Genomic DNA, 21,441 nt, shown 5'->3' on the forward strand with positions numbered 1-21,441 from the left:
TCTGTTGTTTATTTATTTTACTAACAAAATATTTAGTAGTTGTCTGATGTTTTGTTTTTGTGGTAGACGGACAGCTTTAGTCATGAACTAATTTTTTTTACTTACTCTTCAACTAAATATTAATTATTTAGACTTTTTGTGTACTAACAAAATATTGAGGAGTTGTCTGATATGTGGTAGATACTTAAAAATGTTTGTGGTAGACAGACAGCTTTAGTCATGAACTAATTTTTTTTACTTACTCTTCAACTAAAAATTATTGTTTTTATACTTTTTTGTGAACTTTTCTTTGGTTAGAGAGAATTGTTTTTTTTCTTCTGTGATATATTAACATGGTTCTCATGGGTTAAGTTGTTCTACAATTGGGATAGATGTTGTATAGGCTAATTAATTATAATATAATTAGGTTAAATGTTCTCCAAATGGGATATATGTTCTATATGCTTATTAATTATAATATAATTAGGTTAAATGTTCTGCAAATGGGATATATATAATCTATAGTCAGATTAATTGTGATATGGATAGGTTAAATGTTCAACAATTGGAAATGCTAGATGTTTGACAAATATGATTGTTGTCATACACTCACGTTTATTAATAACTTTGTTTACATCTTCTACATAATGGATAGGTGTTCTATAATAGGCATTAATGTTGTTATCAAATTACTAAAACTATAATTCAGCCTTGTGGTCTATATTCAGGTTTATTGTTTTACAGTGGATTTAGTTGTTCAACAATTATTGGGTCTAGTCTAGTGTTCCACTAAATATTAAGTGAACAAGATGTATTTTTGTATCACTATGGATGACCTTCTTCAACTTTAATCTTTACAATTTGATGGGGCGTGGTAATGGGGTTTTAGTTATTGAGGTTTTTTTTTTCATCAATGATCACGTTTTATTTACAGTTTTTGTAATTTAACATAGTTTTTTTAAATTTAGTATGAAAAAAGCTTTTTATTCGCAAAAATGTTCCTAGTTCAGTTTTTTAGTTACTTCATTTTTTTTTGCAAAAATCTCCATTTTGACAAGTTCAAACTTTAAGTATGAAACAAAAAGATTACCTTGCTGTGTTATGTTTTTTTGTTTTGAATAGATCACATTCATTTATGTGCTGGTTTTTACTTTTACTGTAAATATTATTTGAGTAATTATTAATTGAACTTTTTATTGTTTTATTTGCAAGACAAGAATAGCTAACAGTGCATGATTTTTAAATTTTGTTCAATTTTTTAATTGCTCTCTCTCTCTCTCTACTGTTGAGGGTTCTTCAGTGTGTAAATTTGTAAAGGGGTAACTTATTTACATTTTTTTACTGGGTTTGTCAAACATTTTTTTATCAATTTTTACCAAGGTAATTCTTTTTTGGTAATTGAAGCTTCTGACTGAGCCCACCCAGCTCTGATGGGTACCTGACTTATGTTGGGGGAAAATAAAGGCCGCTGGGCATAGTGTTGACCACACCATCCTTCCATATGTTGAGGTTAAGAAAAATGAATTCTACTTCATCTGTCTGATGGATCTTTAGGTCTGGAAAGGGAGCTTAACCTTACTGATGCTTGTAATTGAGTTGTCACTCAAGTAGTGGTTTCCCCTTCCATCCAGTTGTTTCTCAACTTGTGGTGTTTTACTTAACCAGTGATCTCTCACTTAATGCAGTGGTCTATTTCTCAACCAGTGATCTAACTCAACTAGTGGTCTTACCTAACTAGCCACTCCTCCCCCTCCCCCCCTGACCCAGTGGTCCCTCTACTGCTGAAACTTCCAGTATTTGTTGCTTGTGTTCCTCTGGTCAACTTGCCATAATAAAACAAATCTGTTGCTAATCTGATTACCGCCCAATGCATGTGATTCTTCTATTTTAGCTATATTTTACACTGAAATTGTAATTTACATACTGTACCATGTAACTAAGTAATGTGTTTCAGTAACATTTAAAATTATTAATTAACTGGATAATAGATTGACCTTATAATTTTTTAAAATAATTTTTATTTAAAGTAAACTATTTTGAAATGTAGATGTATACATTGGTTTGTTTTCTTTTCTAGCTACCTAATTAAAGTTTGTGTGCTAGATGTTTTTTATTCATAGGTGGGGGTCACACTTTTCCCTCTGATTCAATATGATTGTTTAAACAGCCCCTTCAAGCAGCTATTAGGGTAGAGCTGACATTCACCTCACAGAGAGAATGTGTGACAGTAGACTTAGATATGGTTCACAATCTAGTGCATGGTCAGTTCATATGAATGACAGAATAGACAATAACATTACGTAAGTGTATTCTTGCCTCATACAAAAAACTAAGAAACCTACCTGAGAAGAGAACATCAAGCAATTAATTAACATTAACAAATTTAATAATTTCTATAGCTAACAGAAAGCAATAATATAACAAAAATTTGCAAACCTTTATTTAAAAAAATAAATCTGATCAACCAAGTACAAATTTAAAACCAAACATTTTGATTTCAATATTTATACTGAAAAATACATTCAGACCTACCAATCAAACACTACTTAACAAACTTCTGATCAACATGCTGTATAAAACATTGTAATACATAATTCACGGAATTCATAAATACTTTATATTACAGCTCATCAGAATTAGAAGAAATTACTTTTTAAAAAATCTTCCAACAAATAAATTCACTAAATCCAAAAATTCACTTTGACCACTCATTCATTTAACACTTCACTCAAATCTGTGTGATCGAACCAGTCACACTTTCAAATACTAAATTTTAAAAATTACTAACTAAACGCTAAATTCAATTTCACAACTTAATATATTGGCAATGTAATCAACATTAAAAAAATGGTTTAAAAACATGTTCAGCAGTTGTACTTTAAATAAATGCACAATGTTGTGACACAAAAGAGTGGCCTGCCATATTTAAATGCTTTATAAAATGCTGTGCCATACTTAAAGGACTGCCATACAAAATGGTGTGACATACATTATAATATTAATAACATACTCCAATTTAAAACACATGACCTTTTAGCACACTTTGTTATTCTAGTCAAGTTATGCTTGATGCTAGTAAATAGAATAGAAAAACTAGTCAGGGAGTTGTGGCTTTTCTATGTCTTCACCTTGGCTTATAGATAAGCCAGAAAAAAACCAACAGATTTAAAAAAATTTAAGTTAAATAAAGTAGACTTGTGCTTTTTTAAATAAGAGATATTTGCATGGCTGAATATATATGATAATAAATATGATTATGATAGATATATGTGATTGAAAACAAAATCCTGAATTAGAATTTTTTACTGCCTCCCCATCACAAATTATTTTAGCTATATTTTGGAGTAGCCAAAGGTAGAAAAAAATCTCTAAATGGTTGGCTGCAGTTAGTTGTAATGTCTTTACTTCAATGGATATTTTCCAAAAATTCAATCTTTTCTACACACAGACACTGAGTAACTTTGCTTGACTGATAATCTAACTAAAGAAACGGCAATAAATAAAACAAAAATCAAATGAATGTGTTCATTTCATGTATACATTCAACAAATACACAAGTCAATCTCAGGAGGGCACAATATCAAGTATGAAATGAACACACACAGAGAAACATGTACTCTAACATTCAAAACCGATATAATGCTTTCAATTATTCCAGACATGAATACCCTTTGAGCGATGCCTAAACATATCCGAGTGCTCAACACATAGACTGTATGGATGAATGTTAATCAATAAATTAATGCCACTTTTTCTCTGGGCCTACAGTGTTGACACTGCCAACATGCCACTGCCAGAATTATTTCCAGGACTCCCAGCCAAAGAACACTTTGCCCCTGTCAACATTTTCTTTCACAGTTAGACGCCCTCCGCTGATGTCTTTCTTCTCTAGGGGACCCCATCTTTCTAGAGGCCATAGAACTCTGGAGGCTTTGGCGGTGATCAGGCCAATAGATACCTGCGTTGTTTGAAAAGATAAATTACTAGCTGTGATTAGACTTTCAAATATATTAGATTTGGATTCTTAAACTAGCAAGGAAAGAATGAGAGGGACATAGACAGGGGACAGCATACATTATTAAAATAAATTATCTAATATAGAAATAAAAAAATATGAAAACAAACTGTATGCCAACAAAAATAAAATAAAATAGCAGTGAGATATGAAAAAGAAAAACTACACTAAAATTTAATTCCACTAATTAACAATAACTAATCAGCTTTAACTAACAGAACAGCTAGGCCGGCCTCAGAGTATAACAGTTTGACATCTCAGACTTACTGGGCCAAAGTTGTTACTGTCCATGCTACAATCATGGTTGTCTCCCTCTACCCAGCAGTGACCTCTAGGGATGTCCACATTCTCCTCAAAACAGCTGTTGGCTCTAGAAGCAAGATTCAATTTATTAATTAGTTGTTGGATTTAGGAAGAAGATTCAACAAAAATACATTTGACAAGAAAAATAGTGCTATCCTGTATTGCTATTTATTTTGTTTTGTTTAGGAAGTATTTTTCAAAAATATTTTAAAAACTATTTTAAGGAAGATTTAATGTTCTCATAAACAGAGGGTAAAACTTACTTGACTTGATCTCCTTCTAATGCGACAATTCTTTTAATCAACCACTGGCTGGGATCTTTAGGGGAGCTAATAGGAAGAAATAAACAAAGACCAATGAACATAAAGGGAAATAACTCAGAAATATAAAAATATTAACATTGTTCTTTTCCTTACACTAAAACGTAAACTATCCATGTGTTTCACAAACTTGATCTAGCCGCCCTCAAAACAATTGTAATGCAGCAATAAGACAAAAGTTAACGCAATCAAAAGATATTTTGTCGTTAAAAAGAGCAGATTTGTTTTGATTATACCTACTTTAAGACATTAGCAAGAACGTACTCATCGGCCTAATAATTATTAAGAAACTATTTTTTCTTCAAATTTTGTAGATATGATTTATATTGATGTTTAACTTTGGTGTTCGTGATTTTGTTGTTTTGTTTATGTGTGTGCTGTATGTTTCCATTTTTCTTGTTTTGCGTTTTTGGTTTTGTACAAGGTTAAAATAATTAGAAAATAATCGTTCTGATATTCGCGTTGGTGAGTGTTTTGTTTTCATTTGGAGCGAACGTGAGTTTTTCATATCAGGAAAAAAAAATCTATGCCTAAAAAACTAATTAAAAGCTAACATAAATACACACAAAACTTGCTAACTAAACAAAAAGAACACGAAGATTTAGATCAATAAAACAAACGTTAAAACATCATGCATTCTATAGCTGTAGCACCACGGGACAGTAGCAGATTTTTAATATTTTATTTATATTGCTAGAAGTGAGAACTTTGTACACACGTGGTCCACAAACTAACATTCATCAAATTGAGCGCAAAAACAACAAACGTAAGAGGTCTTTTGATGAGGCCCAGGGGCAGTAACTCTGCTCAATAGGTTCAGCTTGAAGTGACTACACTCCAAGTCTTTCAGCAGTTGTCGGTAATTACAAAACATGAAACAAGGGGGGCGGGGTGGAGATAATTGTTTTCTTTCTCGTCACTCAGTGAGTTCAAAGCTGATGTTTAAAACATGGCACGGTTCAGGTCAAGGTGGGTAGATGGTGTGGGATTGGTGGGTAGATGGTGTGGGATTGGTGGGTAGATGGTGTGGGATTGGTGGGTAGATGGTGTGGGATTGGTGGGTAGATGGTGTGGGATTGGTGGGTAGATGGTGTGGGATTGGTGGGTAGATGGTGTGGGATTGGTGGGTAGATGATGTGGGATTGGTGGGTAGATGATGTGGGATTGGTGGGTAGATGATGTGGGATTGGTGGGTAGATGGTGTGGGATTGGTGGGTAGATGGTGTGGGATTGGTGGGTAGATGGTGTGGGATTGGTGGGTAGATGATGTGGGATTGGTGGGTAGATGGTGTGGGATTGGTGGGTAGATGATGTGGGATTGGTGGGAGGAGAGGCGGGATAGTGAGGATTAGGATAGTCTGCTGGGATAGTCGGGTGTGTTTTGGGATAGACGGGTGTGTTCTGGGATAGACGGGTGTGTTCTGGGATATATGAGTGTGTTCTGGGATATATGAGTGTGTTCTGGGATAGACGGGTGTGTTCTGGGATAGACGGGTGTGTTCTGGGATAGACGGGTGTGTTCTGGGATAGACGGGTGTGTTCTGGGATTAACTGGTGTGTTCTGGGATAGACGGGTGTGTTCTGAGATTAACTGGTGTGTTCTGGGATAGACGGGTGTGTTCTGGGATAGACGGGTGTGTTCTGGGATATATGAGTGTGTTCTGGGATAGACGGGTGTGTCATGTGATAAGCAGTGTGTTCTGGGATAGAAAGATGTGATCTGAAATAAACTACTGTGGTCTGGGATTAACTGATGTGTTCTACCGTAGACGGGTGTTTGCTTAAATAAACAGTTGTATACGCTGACACTTTGATGTATGAAGGTACGGAATGCTGGTGCGCGGAACTTTGACCACACGTGCTTTGACCATAGGGGGTTTGACCATCGGGGGTTTGACCATATGGGTTTTGACCAAAGCGGGGTTTTGACCATAACGGTGCTTTGATAAACCGATGAATTAAAAACATCAATACTTTAACTGCACTAACGCGGGCGTCTAAAAGATAGTCAAACTTTAAAAAAAAAAACGGTCATCAAAAACTATCAGTTATATCCTACACTAAATCAATCGAAATTGAAATCGGCTTGATTAAATCAATGACCGCCAATAAACGGCTGTGCTTAACCACGACCAAGCCACGCCTAATCAGACCATGTCCACGGGAACCACGTGATGAGGACTCATTTCCTGCAGGCTAAACGAGGAGCGTATACTGCGCCAAATGTTTGGTTAGTTTTGATGTGGGACAATTGCATTTTCTTTCAAGTCGGCTCTAGTGATCCTTTTAGTCTAGGCTGCTATATTGGGGGGGGGGGGGGGGGGGGGAAGGGTGATTGATGATGGATAACTATTGCTTGTTTGATAAGCGATTACATCTTAGTTGTGTTTATAATTAATTAGTGAGTTAATTAATTAACAATCACTTTGAAGTAGCCCACAAAGCTAATTGTTTTTTTTTTCATTATATTTTAAAGCTACGAACATACAAATATGATAGATATAAAACTACGATGGTTTTTATTGACTACGGAAATACGAGGCTTGTGGGAAGGGAGGGGGGGAGAGTGGGGTTTACTGTTACAGAAACCAAATCAGACTTTTGAAATTGTGGGTGGATGTAGGTGGTTTGCTGAGTGTAGGGTGTGTGTATTTGTGTTCCATCCCACATAGAGTTTCGACCACAATAAACACTTTAGAACCAATATTTGTGTGTATAAGCTCTCTTTAAAAAAAGTCTGAACAAAAACAAATGCGAGTCAACATGATATTTACTGCTGTTGCTTTCAGCTCCATTGAACCAGAAATAGCCTTCCTCCCTAAATTTAACCAGAAATAGCCACCCTCCCTAAATTTAACCAGAAATAGCTTTCCTCCCTAAATTTAACCAGAAATAGCCAACCTCCCTAAATTTAACCAGAAATAGCCTTCCTCTCTAAATTTAACCAGAAATAGCCACTCTATCTAAATTTAACCAGAAATAGCCACTCTATCTAAATTTAACCAGAAATAGCCACCCTCCCTAAATGTAACCAGAAATAGCCACTTTCCCTAAATTTAACCAAAAATAGCCACCCGCCTCGCCCCCTTTTTTAACCGCAGGTGAAAGTGACTGCTTGATTAGACGGGCTGCTGACATAATTGGCATTTGATCAATACAGTCAACGATACACTGACGTACAAACGATACCGGCGGGAATCGATACTGTCCCCCCCCCCCCACCCCGGTTAACAAGAGCCCATTACCTCGTGACGCAAAGGTACAAACGACGCCGGGAATCGATACCGCCCTGTTAACAAGTGCTCAGGGACAAAAGAGAGGGTGTCGTGCGCGCCCCGACCCCGGGAGAGGCGTGACTCCAGTCTAGCATGCCATGTCGTTATTGTCAAACAATTATGTTCTAAGAAAAAAATATATAATAGCGTTGACATAGCTGTAACCGAATTCTGCATTCAAAATACGGGCAGAATCGATCAGAAAATCATTACCAGCGAGCGACAACTCGTTAGAGAGATTTTCATCGGTTGGGGTAGGATGTGGGGATCACTGGGTCAACCACGTCTTCTTCTTCTTCGTTCTTAATTGTAGTGTTGGAAGGTATCCCCTCCAACACATTTAGTATTAGTGTCAACTGGTTATGCGCCATTGAGGCAATTGACTCCAATTTCAGCCTGCTTTTCTTTTTGGATTTGCTTCCATAGCCTTTGTCCAACCAAGAACAAACTACAAGGCAGCAGTTGTTTGATTTTGGAGTTGTCTCTCCTAGAAGAGTTGCTGTCCCCAGCTAACGTGTCTCATCTGCCCGAAGTCAACCACTTAAATCACAACATTTTACATTTAAATTATCAGTACCGTCGTGATGTTGTTTTTTTTTTTTTTTATTTCTTTTAAATAGCTGAGCAGAACATGACAAACTTGTTTCAAATAAAACAAAATGTGCTTAAAGCTTTATTTTGGAATTATTTTTTTAATAATGTCATTTAAGCCTTACAGAAGAAAAAGTTATAATTAGTTTTATTTTTAAAAAATGCCAGGTGCAATCAGTTGTTTTTTTTTAAATTGAAAACCAGTCAATAACAGAGGTGACAGTGATTATTTTATGTCCTATAAACTTTATGGTCACCTCCCCTACTTTTCTATTAATATCCTCCTGATCACGTGATACTAACAGACCAACACAACAGCTCATCACCATGCCAAGCGAACCAGACGACATCAGCCTGTAATCCTTCTAAATTTTACTTTTATATTTTTTTTCCTGATCTTTCAGATAACAGTAATTAGTTATATTTGCACTCTAATTTTTTTTTAAAGACAATAGGTTTTCATTTTAGTTTACCTGAACGTAAATTAAACTATCGAGCTTACGTAAATGCACCACAGGTAAACGGTAGAAACAGGTGCTAGCTGAGGTGATAGTAGTGGGTTTGGTGCCAGGGATTTTTTAGCTAGAAGACCAAATAAATACTCTCGATGCAGTCTACGTTAGACAGTCAGTTATAAGAGACTGTGTATACATAATAAGAAATGGAAGTGGTAAAGAGGTGGGTTGTCATTGTTTTGTATTGTGGTGTGTGGGGTATGGAGGTAGGTTGTTATTGTTGTATAGTGGTGGTGTGTGTGTGTGTGTGGGGGGGGGGTGAGGGTATTGTAGAGAAACGATTAATAACGCATTAACGCTGCTTCAATTTTTTCATCATTATTTTTGCGCTATTTCTCCTATTTAGAATGGTTATATAATTACGTTGATACACCAGATTAATTTTTTTTTAATTCAATTCAACATTTGAAGGGTCGATGGACATGTTTTATTACGTTATACGAGGAAGGTAAGAAGGAGAATGTCATATTTTGTGTTTTCTAATAAAGCACAATTCCTAAATCATTTACGCCAATGCTTCGATACGTCTTTAGATATATGTAAACACGAGAAGTATGATATCTTATAGTAGGAATAACTGTGTGCCGAGTTAATTAAGATTGCGTCGAAACAAAAAAATCAATACAAACTACGTCACTGGTGCTAAAAATAGATGGATGAGTCACTTGAAAAAACACAGAACAGAAGAGTTAAATAATTCAGGATATTTTTTTTCTGGCAACTTCCCTAGACAACAGACGACCCTGTCTGGCACACTGAACAATGACCCCCATCACGTGATAGAGTGGTCAGTACGTTTAGCGCAGGAACAAGATGGCCGCGTGTCACGATGACCCATGCCTCTGTTGTATTAAAAACATAGGAAATTGAACAGCGGTGACTCGTTTGTAGGGTGGAAGTTTTTTTTTTTACTATTGAAGTTGAGAGAAGCTTTTTAAGACAAGACAGGAGCTAGGGACGAGACACACGCTAAAGACAATAAATCTGAAAGACAAAATGCACGCGAAAGACAACACACCAGCTTAAGACAAGAAACGCTAAATGCAACGCACACGCTAAAGACGAGACACACGCTAAAGACAACACAAGCTAAATTCAACACACAAGCTAAAGGCAAGACACGTTAAATTCACCACACAAGCTAAAGCCAAGACACGCTAAATACAATACATAAGTTATAAAGACAAGACATACGCTAAATACAACACCCCAGCTAAACACAGGACAAACGCTTAAGACCACCTCACGTTTTAAAGTCAACTATTCCAAGACATCTCAGCTATGCCAGACATGAAACCTAATCGGTCTCAAAGGACATTCCACCACTGGCTCACGCACGCGATTTAGACCTGACAAGCTCACGTGCGCATTGCTCGCGTGAGCGACGTAACGCTGGTGAGTAAGTTATCAGTCACGTGATGTCCTGGCCCTGACAGAATTAATTATTTAAACAACCCAGGCTAGATTTGACTGGAACGTTTACTCAAGCAGAAATAAGCTGAGTATACGACGATAAACGATGTCTGTGCATATATATATATATATATATATATATATATATATATATATATATATATATATATATATATATATATATATATATATATATACATATATACATATATACATATATATGTATGTATGTATATTAAATATATATAAAATTTAGCTATATATTATAAACTAGTTGCTAATATTTTCCTAGATGTTTTTCATATAAAACACCTCTAACACAGGTAAACGCATGTCTTGACGCCCCTTGTGGATACATGTAACCTCCAGGATGAAATGGGGGGCGTGTCTAGCTAACCAATCAACTACACACACGATCCACCAGAAAGCTGCCATTTGATAAATTGCTGGCTTTCACAAGACCAAAGGAAGCGAATTTTTTAATTTTAATTTAACGCACAAAAGGGTTACGGCGAATAGATTTTTTTTTCTCTTTGTGATGTGGGTATGACCCGGGGAAGGGTGTGAGTCTGCAGGGGGGGGGGGGTAGGAGGGGGTGTAACGCGACCCGGCGATCATATCACATCAGAGGCCCACAGAGCACCTGCTGGCTGTCGCTATAATTGGCGCCACTGCAGTCTTGTAATTCCGCTGACTTCCGGTCTAGTGGAGGGAGGGGGGACGGGACCAATCACTGCGTCGGTTACAAACAAAGACGTCGTCGGCATAGGTGGCGTGCTCACTGTCACGTGACGTGACCCCTGTCACGTGGCGTGACCCGGGTGAGTGCAGCAAGCGTGAACAAGTAGAATACTTGACGGTAGGCTACTCAGTCATGACCAAGTAGAATATTTACCGTAATCCCAGCTTTAAGTAGAGACCAATAAACTTTTTCCCGAGTCCCCCCCCCCACCAAATAAATGCGATGTGTTAAAAATGGTCTCTTGACTGGTATCGCAGTTGATATCATGATTGGTATCATGAATGCTATAATGACTGGTATCATGATAAGTATAACTGGTATCAGGTCTGGTGTCAAGGCTAGTCTTAGCAATGTGCGAGAGATAGTTTGCTAGAGCGTTCTGATTTCACGATTAATTCAGCCATGATACTATTCATCCTGTCCCTTAATTCAGAAACACAGAGGTCTATATCAAAAGTTTAGGATATTGAAGCTGTCTATCCCAAACTTTCAGGATATTGGAACTGTCTTTCCCAAACGTTTTTTTATATTGGAACTGTCTATCCCAAATTTTCAAGATATTGAGACTGTCTATCCCTATCCCAAACTGTTAGGATATTGGAGCTGTCTATCCCAAACGTTTCTGATACTGGAGCCGTCTCCCCCCCCCCCCCCCCACTCGCTGTGAGCACCCAATCTGACCTGACAGCTAATCGATGACGATTCGCTCACCAGTCACGTGAGCAGTAGAGTATACCGGAAGTGTGAGCAACGGCTGACCGACAGATGGGGAATAAAGTCTTGGACAATGGCAATAGATGGGGAATAAAGTCTTGGACAATGGCTGACCAATAGATGGGAAATAAATCGTATACTAGACAGACATTAATGTTAACTTTATCGTTAATAACACAATGATTCTTGTCAGTATAACGTTGATCGTCGGGTAGGAAAGATGATTCCGACTAACATCTGATTCAGGTCTAAGATTTTCTGATTTACGACACAGATACACATACAATGCTTACGGAGAAATAGTCAAAAAGATGGAGGATAGAGATTCTTAAGAATGAGAAACAGTCATTATTGTTGTTAGGATGTAGGCCTATCACTTTAAAACCGTAACACAAGGCACTGTGCTAAAATAGTACAGTTCGCCGGTTTGTTAATGGACTAAGTGGAGGCTCATCAATTCCTTACAGCAATATCTTCGTATCTTGTTCAGATAATGCAAAGTGCAAGAGCAAAAAGTTAAGCCCCGCCATATAATCAACCTCCAGCCTTATAGGGCTAGGACAATGGCTAGGGCTTGGGTTAAGGTTAGGGTAATTATCAGGGTTAGGGTTAAAAACTAAAAGTGCAAGTTTAATATCCTCTTTTTTTATACTTTTTTTGGGTGGTTGGGGGTTAACTTTTTTGGTGGAGCTTATCTGGACAAGATCCCACAATTTAACCTTTTAAAAAAAATTGAGAAAAAAAAACACGCTGAGGAAGAAGAATTTGGAAGATTTTTGAAACAATGTTTTCCTTTAAAAAAAAAAAAGGAGCTGGTAGTTAGTGTAATTGCCTGTGTTGACAGGGGAGAAGACAGTGCAGGTGTGGAACCGCTTTACGTCATGACATGCGCAGACGTGGGTGGCCACGGACCAGCTCGGCTGACGATTGGCTGGGTCATGGTGGAGGGTGAGATTTGATTGGCTGTGTCAAGAGGGGGAAATGGGGGAGGATGGGTGGGGGAGAAAGGGTTTGGGGGTTACGCCGTGATGGGTTCTCGAAAATTTCACTGGTGTGTATACCAATAATTGTAATAGAAATTTAAAAAAAAAATGACGATTTTCTTGGTTGAAAGCAGCCGCACATTAAGTTAAGTTCCCAATCCAAACCTGACGGTCTATGGGCAAATGAAGTAGGTTCACCTGTTTCTGTGAACTCGGCATATAAAGGTCAGCACTAAGAACAGCCGCAATTTCTTTCCCTAACGTGAGTTAGGTACCCATTAGAGCTGGGTGGACTCAGGGATGGTCTACTGGCTTGATCCAGGATTCGAACTCTAGACTAACGGGTTAGCAGTCTATCACTCTACCGCCATGCCACTCCGTCTGCCATACATTACCTAAGTCAAAAACTATGTCACTAGTTGTGTTTTTAGTCGTCTTTCTACAGTATTGTGTGCTGACGAACAAAGTTTCTTCCACCACCACCACCCTCCCCCCCCCCCCCTTCCCACCGAACAAAAGGGAATTTATATAGAAAACGTATACTTTTACCAGTGTCCGCCACCCCGGAAATCTTGTCCGAAAATATCAAGTGCCCCCCCCCCCCCCACCCCGGAGAAAAAAGTCTGGAAGAAACACTGCTGACTAAGACCTTGGGTCGAAACGTCCACTGTACCGTTTAATGTCTTAATTTGTAAGAATACTAACACAACATGCTTTATTACAATTGATATAAGCCTCACAGCAGCTAGCACTTTCATTTATTTTACTATACCTTATAGACGAGATAGCGGCCTGGCTGATGACAATATTCTAGCTATGACCTCTAGTCCAAACCCTAGCCTTTACCATATCTGACACGTAAGTTAAACTTAGTAGGCGATACTAGAACTATAAACAAGAGGTATGGCTAAACTCGTCTGTCAGAAGACCGATACAACAGGATAGATGCACAATGTTGTGTAAGGACCAAGTCATTTAACTTTTTTTTTTTTTTTTTTTATTTCAACATAAACAAGCGTCCCAAAAAAATTAAACATGTCTTAGCCGCATTTCTGTATGATGCAAGTCAACCATATATTTAAAAAAAAAATAGTTCAAGAGCTAGCAGGCTAAATTATGATGACATCACTTGCATAGCTGATGCAAAAAAAAAAGACAGGAATTTATCTTTGTTATGCTACATCCACTCGACCCCCCTCCCCCCCCCCCCCCCCCTCTCTCCACTAAACAGATGTGATTCTAATGAAGAAGTTAACCCAGACTAAGAAGAAATGCATCTGAAGACGTCGACAAATTCAATTAGCTGGCCTTCTCTAGACACTCCCCCAGCGCACTGCATGTCTAGGAGGCTAATGTTGGAAGCTATTGACACAATTTTTTGAAGTGTCAAATGGTGTGTTGATAGGGGGGATGGTTGTGTATGGGAGGATGGTGTTAGGGGCTGTGTGAAGGTGTCACGGATATAAACTAAACGGGCAGGGAGTGTGGTCTTTTTTTTATCAATCTTAATGTGTAAGGAATATACAAGTCTCAATTATCTACCATAGTTGTGTAAGAATGTAAAAATCGCACATATTCACCATGGGTTTTGAAGAAAATGCCAGTTTCACTTTTTTATCCATGTTTTATGTAAAGCGTATATGGCCTACACACGTTATTTTTTCCCATGCTCTACCACTCGCCTATGCAAAGATTCAAATATAAACATCAGCGCCGTGCAGACTGTCTATGCGAGCGTTAGATTGTCTTCCCTTGACTGTCTATGCGAGTGTTAGATTGTCTTCCCTTGACGGTCTATGCGAGTGTTAGATTGTCTTCCCTTGACGGTCTATGCGAGTGTTAGATTGTCTTCCCTTGACGGTCTATGCGAGTGTTAGATTGTCTTTCTTTGACGTTTTTTAATGGATCTCCGCACTCCAACTTTCAAGGGGGAAAACTCGGTTATGTCGTAAAAAGTTAAGACTGAGAGCTGCTAGCGACAAATGCGATTGCCCAGTTGCCCATCCGTCCCTCCTCCTCCTCCACCCCCCCCCCCCGCCCCACCATCTACTATATATGTTACGGAACAGTCTTTCGCTCTTGATAAATTACTATACGTGCTTCTTATTGTAAAAATAATTTATTGCATTCAACCTTATTTACCCAAACAGTGGCTCATCGCGCTATACACGATGTATTTTTACCTACATCAAGTCCCAACATGATGTATTTTTACTCACACCAAGTCCCAACATGATGTATTTTTACTCACACCAAGTCCCAACATGATGTATTTTTACTCACACCAAGTCCCAACATGATGTATTTTTACTCACACCAAGTCCCAACATGATGTATTTTTACTCACACCAAGTCTCAACACGATGTATTTTTACTCACACCAAGTCCCAACATGATGTATTTTTACTCACACCAAGTCCCAACATGATGTATTTTTACTCACACCAAGTCTCAACACGATGTATTTTTACTCACACCAAGTCCCAACATGATGTATTTTTACTCACACCAAGTCCCAACATGATGTATTTTTACTCACACCAAGTCCCAACATGATGTATTTTTACTCACACCAAGTCCCAACATGATGTATTTTTACTCACACCAAGTCCCAACATGATGTATTTTTACTCACACCAAGTCCCAACATGATGTATTTTTACTCACACCAAGTCCCAACATGATGTATTTTTACTCACACCAAGTCCCAACATGATGTATTTTTACTCACACCAAGTCCCAACATGATGTATTTTTACTCACACCAAGTCCCAACATGATGTATTTTTACTCACACCAAGTCCCAACATGATGTATTTTTACCCACACCATGTACCAACTCTATGTATTTTTACCCACACCAAGTCCCAACATGATGTATTTTTACTCACACCAAGTCCCAACATGATGTATTTTTACCCACACCATGTACCAACTCTATGTATTTTTACTCATACCAAGTCAACACACGATGTATTTTTACTCACACCAAGTCCCAACATGATGTATTTTTACCCACACCATGTACCAACTCTATGTATTTTTACTCACACCAAGTCAACACACGATGTATTTTTACTCACACCATGTCAACACACGAAGTATTTTTACTCACACCAAGTCCCAACATGATGTATTTTTACTCACACCAAGTCCCAACATGATGTATTTTTACTCACACCATGTCCACACACGATGTATTTTTACTCACACCATGTCCCGATGTATTTTTACTCACACCAAGTCCCAACATGATGTATTTTTACTCACACCAAGTCCCAACATGATGTATTTTTACTAACACTCATGTCTCAACACGATGTATTTTTACTCACACCATGTCCAATCAACGATGTATTTTTACTCACACCATGTCCAATCAACGATGTATTTTTACTCACACCATGTCCAATCAACGATGTATTTTTACTCACACCATGTCCACACGCGATGTATTTTTACTCACACCATGTCCACACATGATGTATTTTTACTCACACCATGTCCCGATGTATTTTTTACTCAGATCGTGTCACCACTGCAGAAACACCATGTTACCACACGAAGTACTCTAGACACACCATATAACCACACGATGTATTATACCAACACCATGTCGCCACACGTTACACCACAGACACACCCAGCAAACATCAGCCACACAGCCACAACAATACCACGGGTATCTGTTCCCAGATCTCTCTCTCTCTCTCACACACACTCACACACCACAGTGAGGAAGATCGTACCAGCAGATAACACAGGTATTCCCTTTCAAGCCTGAATAAAACAAATGTTAAACGCGAATCAAATATTCGATGTGTGCGACAGAGATCAAAGAACGCCCGCATTAAATATTCAATGGAAGAAAAAAAAATATGCTAATCATATGGTAAACAAAGTTGAACAAGACAGATTCATTATCTGCCCCTGTCTTCTTTTGAATTTTTAGTATTCACCGCGCACCTGACTGCGTTACGGAAGAGCCTGGGTGGGCTTAGATACGGCCTTTCTGATTGGTCAATTTTTAATGAGATATGGATATAGCTGAATATCTCAAAGCGACCTAGAAACGTGAAACCCATATATAGTAACGTTTCACGTCGTATTTACTGTAGAAAAAAAGTGCTCATATAGTAAGGAAAGTAGTAATATTAAATGTGAATTTAAAACCCTCTTATTCTTTGTAAATTGTATTGTAGTTAGCTCACCAAATACAAATTTTATGAATGAAAACAATCACCAGAATAATTTTTCAGAAGTGACCGTAGCGATAATTTTTTTTTAAATCCACGCCAGTGACCTCCCTTGGTCTTTTATCTCAAAAAGTTTCAGTTTTGAATAATGAATCGATAATCTCTCCCCTTTACCTAATAAAAAAGTTTTTTTTCCTACAACAACTAAATAGCGGCGTATGATACACCGCGGGTCGGCTCGTATTTATAATTATCTTCTGGGAGACGCTAGAAAACAAGCTGTAAGCGCGCCTTGCAGTCCCCTCTCTTCTTCACTAGGCATAAATCAACCTCCCCCACCCCCACATGGTCTGGTGAGCTGTGGTTCACGCTAAATGTTTACATTCGTAGAGACGGGTTTAGCGACGGCTACTAGGGGCAGATAATGTAGTTTGAAACGATTTTAAACTTAGGGGAGGTAACTAAGAGAAGGCTGCTTTCACGGGGGGGGGGGGTAGGGTAGGGGTTGGGGGAAAGGTCCTTAACGACCTACTGATAGTGTTTTAAAAGCAAATATTTTCAGTGGCAGCATTGGTACTGTCAAATTCACAAATTATGAATTACTGAAAAGTAGAAAACAAAACAACTAAATCGCGGCGTATCATACGCCGCGGGTCGGCTCGTATATATATATAATTATTTTCATGGGGACCATAAGAAGACATCGCGCAGCTTAGCCACCACCCTCATCCCCACCTGCCAGGTGAGCTGAGGTTCACCCCAAATGTTTACAATCGAAGAGCCGGGTCGGCTATTAGGGGCAGATAATTTAGATTTAAAAAGGGGAGGTAATAATTTCTGCCATAACTGTTCATTGTCGTCTGTAAACTGTCGTCACGGACGGCCGCTTTCACGGATAGTGTTTTAAAGCAAAATATTTTCAGCCGCAGCATTGGTAGTGAATTATGAATTCCTGAAAAGTTGAAAATAAAACAGCGGCGTATGCTTACGGCGCGGGTATGCTCGTGCAGAAATATTGACCTGTAACAATAGGACAGACCAAATACAACTACACCCATTTGATTCAGAATAACCTTATTTTCGACAGAATAGATTTAAGCAGGCCTATAACTCAACCAACTAGCAGTGTTAATAGATTATATTAAATGACATAGGTAGTTCTTGATAGTCATCGAGTTATGTTTCTTATACAGGGCGAGTTTCCAATTCAAACTTAAATTTTAAATTAAAAATCATTTATTTTATTTTTGCCACAACTGAATTGATACGGAATTTAACATTACTTTTTAAAATATTTATGATAAATTATAAATAAAATTTCCTATTATTTTTCGATTACTATGAGTGTAAATGTTCGTATAACATTTTTGGAAGGTACGTAGTGCTTATATCCCTTCACTTCATAAATTTTAAACATGGGAAATAACTAGAGTAATTGAAAATTCAACGCATTAACTGTTTTCAACGCTTTAATATGTGTTATATTTTTAATAAATCGTAGTATTATACATTATGCTTATTCATTATTAAATCTTCTAATTATAAACAGGTATTTACTTATATACGTTTATTTTGAAACCTACATTTCTGTAAAAGCTTTTGTACATCCATTTAGAACTAGATCCCGCCTCACTAATGAGAGTTTCTTAGTTTGGAAACGCTTTATTTAGTTTGTGCCATGTGTATTTGGGCATAATTTCACAGATCACTCACAATTGTATCTTCCTAAAATAGGGAAGTTGGGAGTATATTTACACCGGTGTCCGATAATGGAATCTTCTTTAAAAAAGGGGTGTTAGGTTACTGGTAATTAACTAAATACACACATGGCTGGCTAATGTCAAAGCTAACCCTGTCCCTAACCCCAACCCTGGTCCTACCATACGCCTAACCCTAATTTCTAACCATAAAATTAGTTGAGATTACAATACTACTAACCACCCAACACACCTATTTTATGGAAGAGTCTATTAACGAACACCGGTATCTATAATCATCCAAATTGTTTTCATGTGTTGAAACATCAGAGGTGAAGGTCACGTAACTTGATTTTTTTTTTTTTTTTTTATATTGAGCATCGTTTAAATAAGGTCAAACAAGACTAGCTTTCATCCAGTGGAGTGTACTCACACCTAGCTAACGAAGCACACGTCGACAGGTGAGCGCATCACCTCCACAAATTAAAATAATTGTCCTCCCGTGTGGGGTGACGACAGCAAGTGGCGGCGAGTCGACAATGTAGGTGAGACACGCGTGACGTCATGCATGGACGCCGCTCACGCAGTGTTTCTTTCATGCGTCTCTTCGTTGCAGCACAGCCGCTCCCCCCCCCCCCCCCAACGAAATAGAATTTATATAAAAATATATACTTTTACCAGTGTCCGCTCCACTTCCGGATTTAGCCCTCCCCCCCCCCCACCCCACCATCCTGGGGAAAAAAGACTGAAAGAAACACTCGACTCAAGTGTTTTACACGTGCGTTATGGGACATCTACTAAGATGGAAGCAAATCCAGAAAGAAAAGCAGACGAACTGAGTCAGCGGGGTCAGATAGCACATAGGATGTTGACACGTGATGCTTAACTGTGTTGGAAGAAACCCCGCCCAACTCTACAATTAAGAACGCAGAAAAAAAAGCCCAGAAATGTAAGTCTACGCTTACTTGTTAGTTTAGAAAATAAAATTCATGCTATTAACGATTTAATTATAAACTTGTCACTTATATCTAATTCCATTTTTTAAGGAATGTATCATTACTCAAAATTCGACGTAAACTTTACTAATCTCAGAACCAACACGGATTGCTAAATGGTTGCTTTTGCGCCAATTAAAAAAGAGCAATAAAGCCATAAAGCTGTTGTAGCTTTTTTTAAATCTTTCAGAGTTTGTGCTATGCTGTCAGAAACACATCTGGTTAGAAAACACATTTTTTATTATCCTAAATGAAAAAAAAAAGCAGTTTTTCCCAACTTAGCGAAGCGTGTTTAAAAAAAAAATTTAATTAGTTACAGCAAGTTGGCGCAGTGGTTGCTTCCCCTGATTTAATTGAACATAAATCTCCCACCGCGCCGAAACGGATCTTTTAACCCCCGGCTTTCCCCCCGCCCTCAAGGTGTTAAACATTTAAGATTGGCTTCTTCAAAAGCTATTTCCCTAGATGAACAAGAAGGGAGGGGGGCGCTCATTTGTAGAGGATGGCTTAATGAAAAACACAAGGGGAGGCTGGTTATTTGTGTTCTACCTTCGCCAGTTGCAGTTTTTGTTCCACGTGGCGGGAAGCAATCAAACAACGGATGTGTACATACAGGAGACACAGGCTGGAATCATGGCTGGTGCGGTGTCTAAATACTTCTGGTATCGACTGGCGATTTGACAGCGACGATGTGAATGAAAGTATCGATATCAATATTAAAAGTCCGATATGACAGTATCAATATCAGTGTTAGAAATTCGTTATAATAGTATCGATACCAATGTTAAGTTGAGTTAAAATAGTATCAATGCCAATGTTAAGTTGGGTATGATAGTATCGATGCCAATGCTTAATCTGGAATATGACAGCGAAGATGTCAAAAACAGTGTTGAAGTCAATAAAAGAATCGATATCAATGCTGAAAGTTTGATACTGCCGTAACGATATCGTTGTGGAAAGTTGGATATGACCGCGCTCTACAGCATTTGTGTAACGGCAGTCTGAGCCCATGTGTACAGCCTATGACGCCATGATCATCATCAAATCATCATCAGCATTATTGTGGGCCCCTTGTGGAGTACAGGGATGCAACCACACCTCTCCGTTGTACTCGGGTCTGGGCGATTCCTCCAAGCTGGTCCCACAACAATCTGCTGCTTCTAGTTCTCCTACAGCTGACCTTATCCAAAAAAATTTTGTTTTGACCTGCTTACTTTCTTCATAACACAACGATAAGAGACCCATATATATCTCATTAACAAAAACAATCTCAAAGAAATCTGTACACTAAACACAATCCTTACAGACAAGATAACATTTACAGGACGTCCATAGTCAATATAAAAACCACAAAACGCCCATGTGCCAGCACTTAGAAAGCCTCTCCATTACACAGAATCAAAATAATCAACCTTAATTTCCGAAAGGAAAATATATTCTTAAATACCACTATAGGCAACTATAGGAAATAGATAAACAGATACGAGCTTGTTACAGAGAATAGATACCAGAGTAGGCAAGTACTAAACAGAGGCAGTCATTATCAGTAAAACACATTCCGTCCATCTAGCGGTGATTTCTGTTTTATCCTTATCATCCCATTAAATACTATCAGCTTTCTACTCACAACAAACACATCGGCCTGTTGTTGATGTTAGTAACGCGGGGTCAAAGGCCACACCAATCAGATAAAAAGGAAAGTT

At 38.2% G+C, this 21,441-nt stretch overlaps 1 protein-coding gene across 1 annotated transcript in view; it reads right to left on the reverse strand.

Annotated features, from left to right (window-relative positions):
• Nucleotides 1-2,414: 2,414 nt before the first annotated feature.
• The window catches only part of LOC131929438 (mitochondrial inner membrane protease subunit 2-like), an 86,414-nt gene continuing 67,387 nt past the window's right edge, over nt 2,415-21,441 (reverse strand). The window contains exons 4-6 of the mRNA XM_059285647.1: nt 4,561-4,626; nt 4,262-4,364; nt 2,415-3,937 (exon numbers count right to left, since the gene is read on the reverse strand). Of these exons, the coding sequence (XP_059141630.1) occupies nt 3,779-3,937; nt 4,262-4,364; nt 4,561-4,626 (328 nt within the window). The 3' untranslated portion in view covers nt 2,415-3,778. The remainder of the gene's footprint in view (nt 3,938-4,261; nt 4,365-4,560; nt 4,627-21,441) is intronic.

The sequence above is a fragment of the Physella acuta genome, unplaced genomic scaffold (genome assembly GCF_028476545.2).
Source record: "Physella acuta isolate Inbredline_101_S28 unplaced genomic scaffold, ASM2847654v3 ptg001628l, whole genome shotgun sequence".
Classification (NCBI taxonomy): Eukaryota; Metazoa; Mollusca; class Gastropoda; family Physidae; genus Physella; species Physella acuta.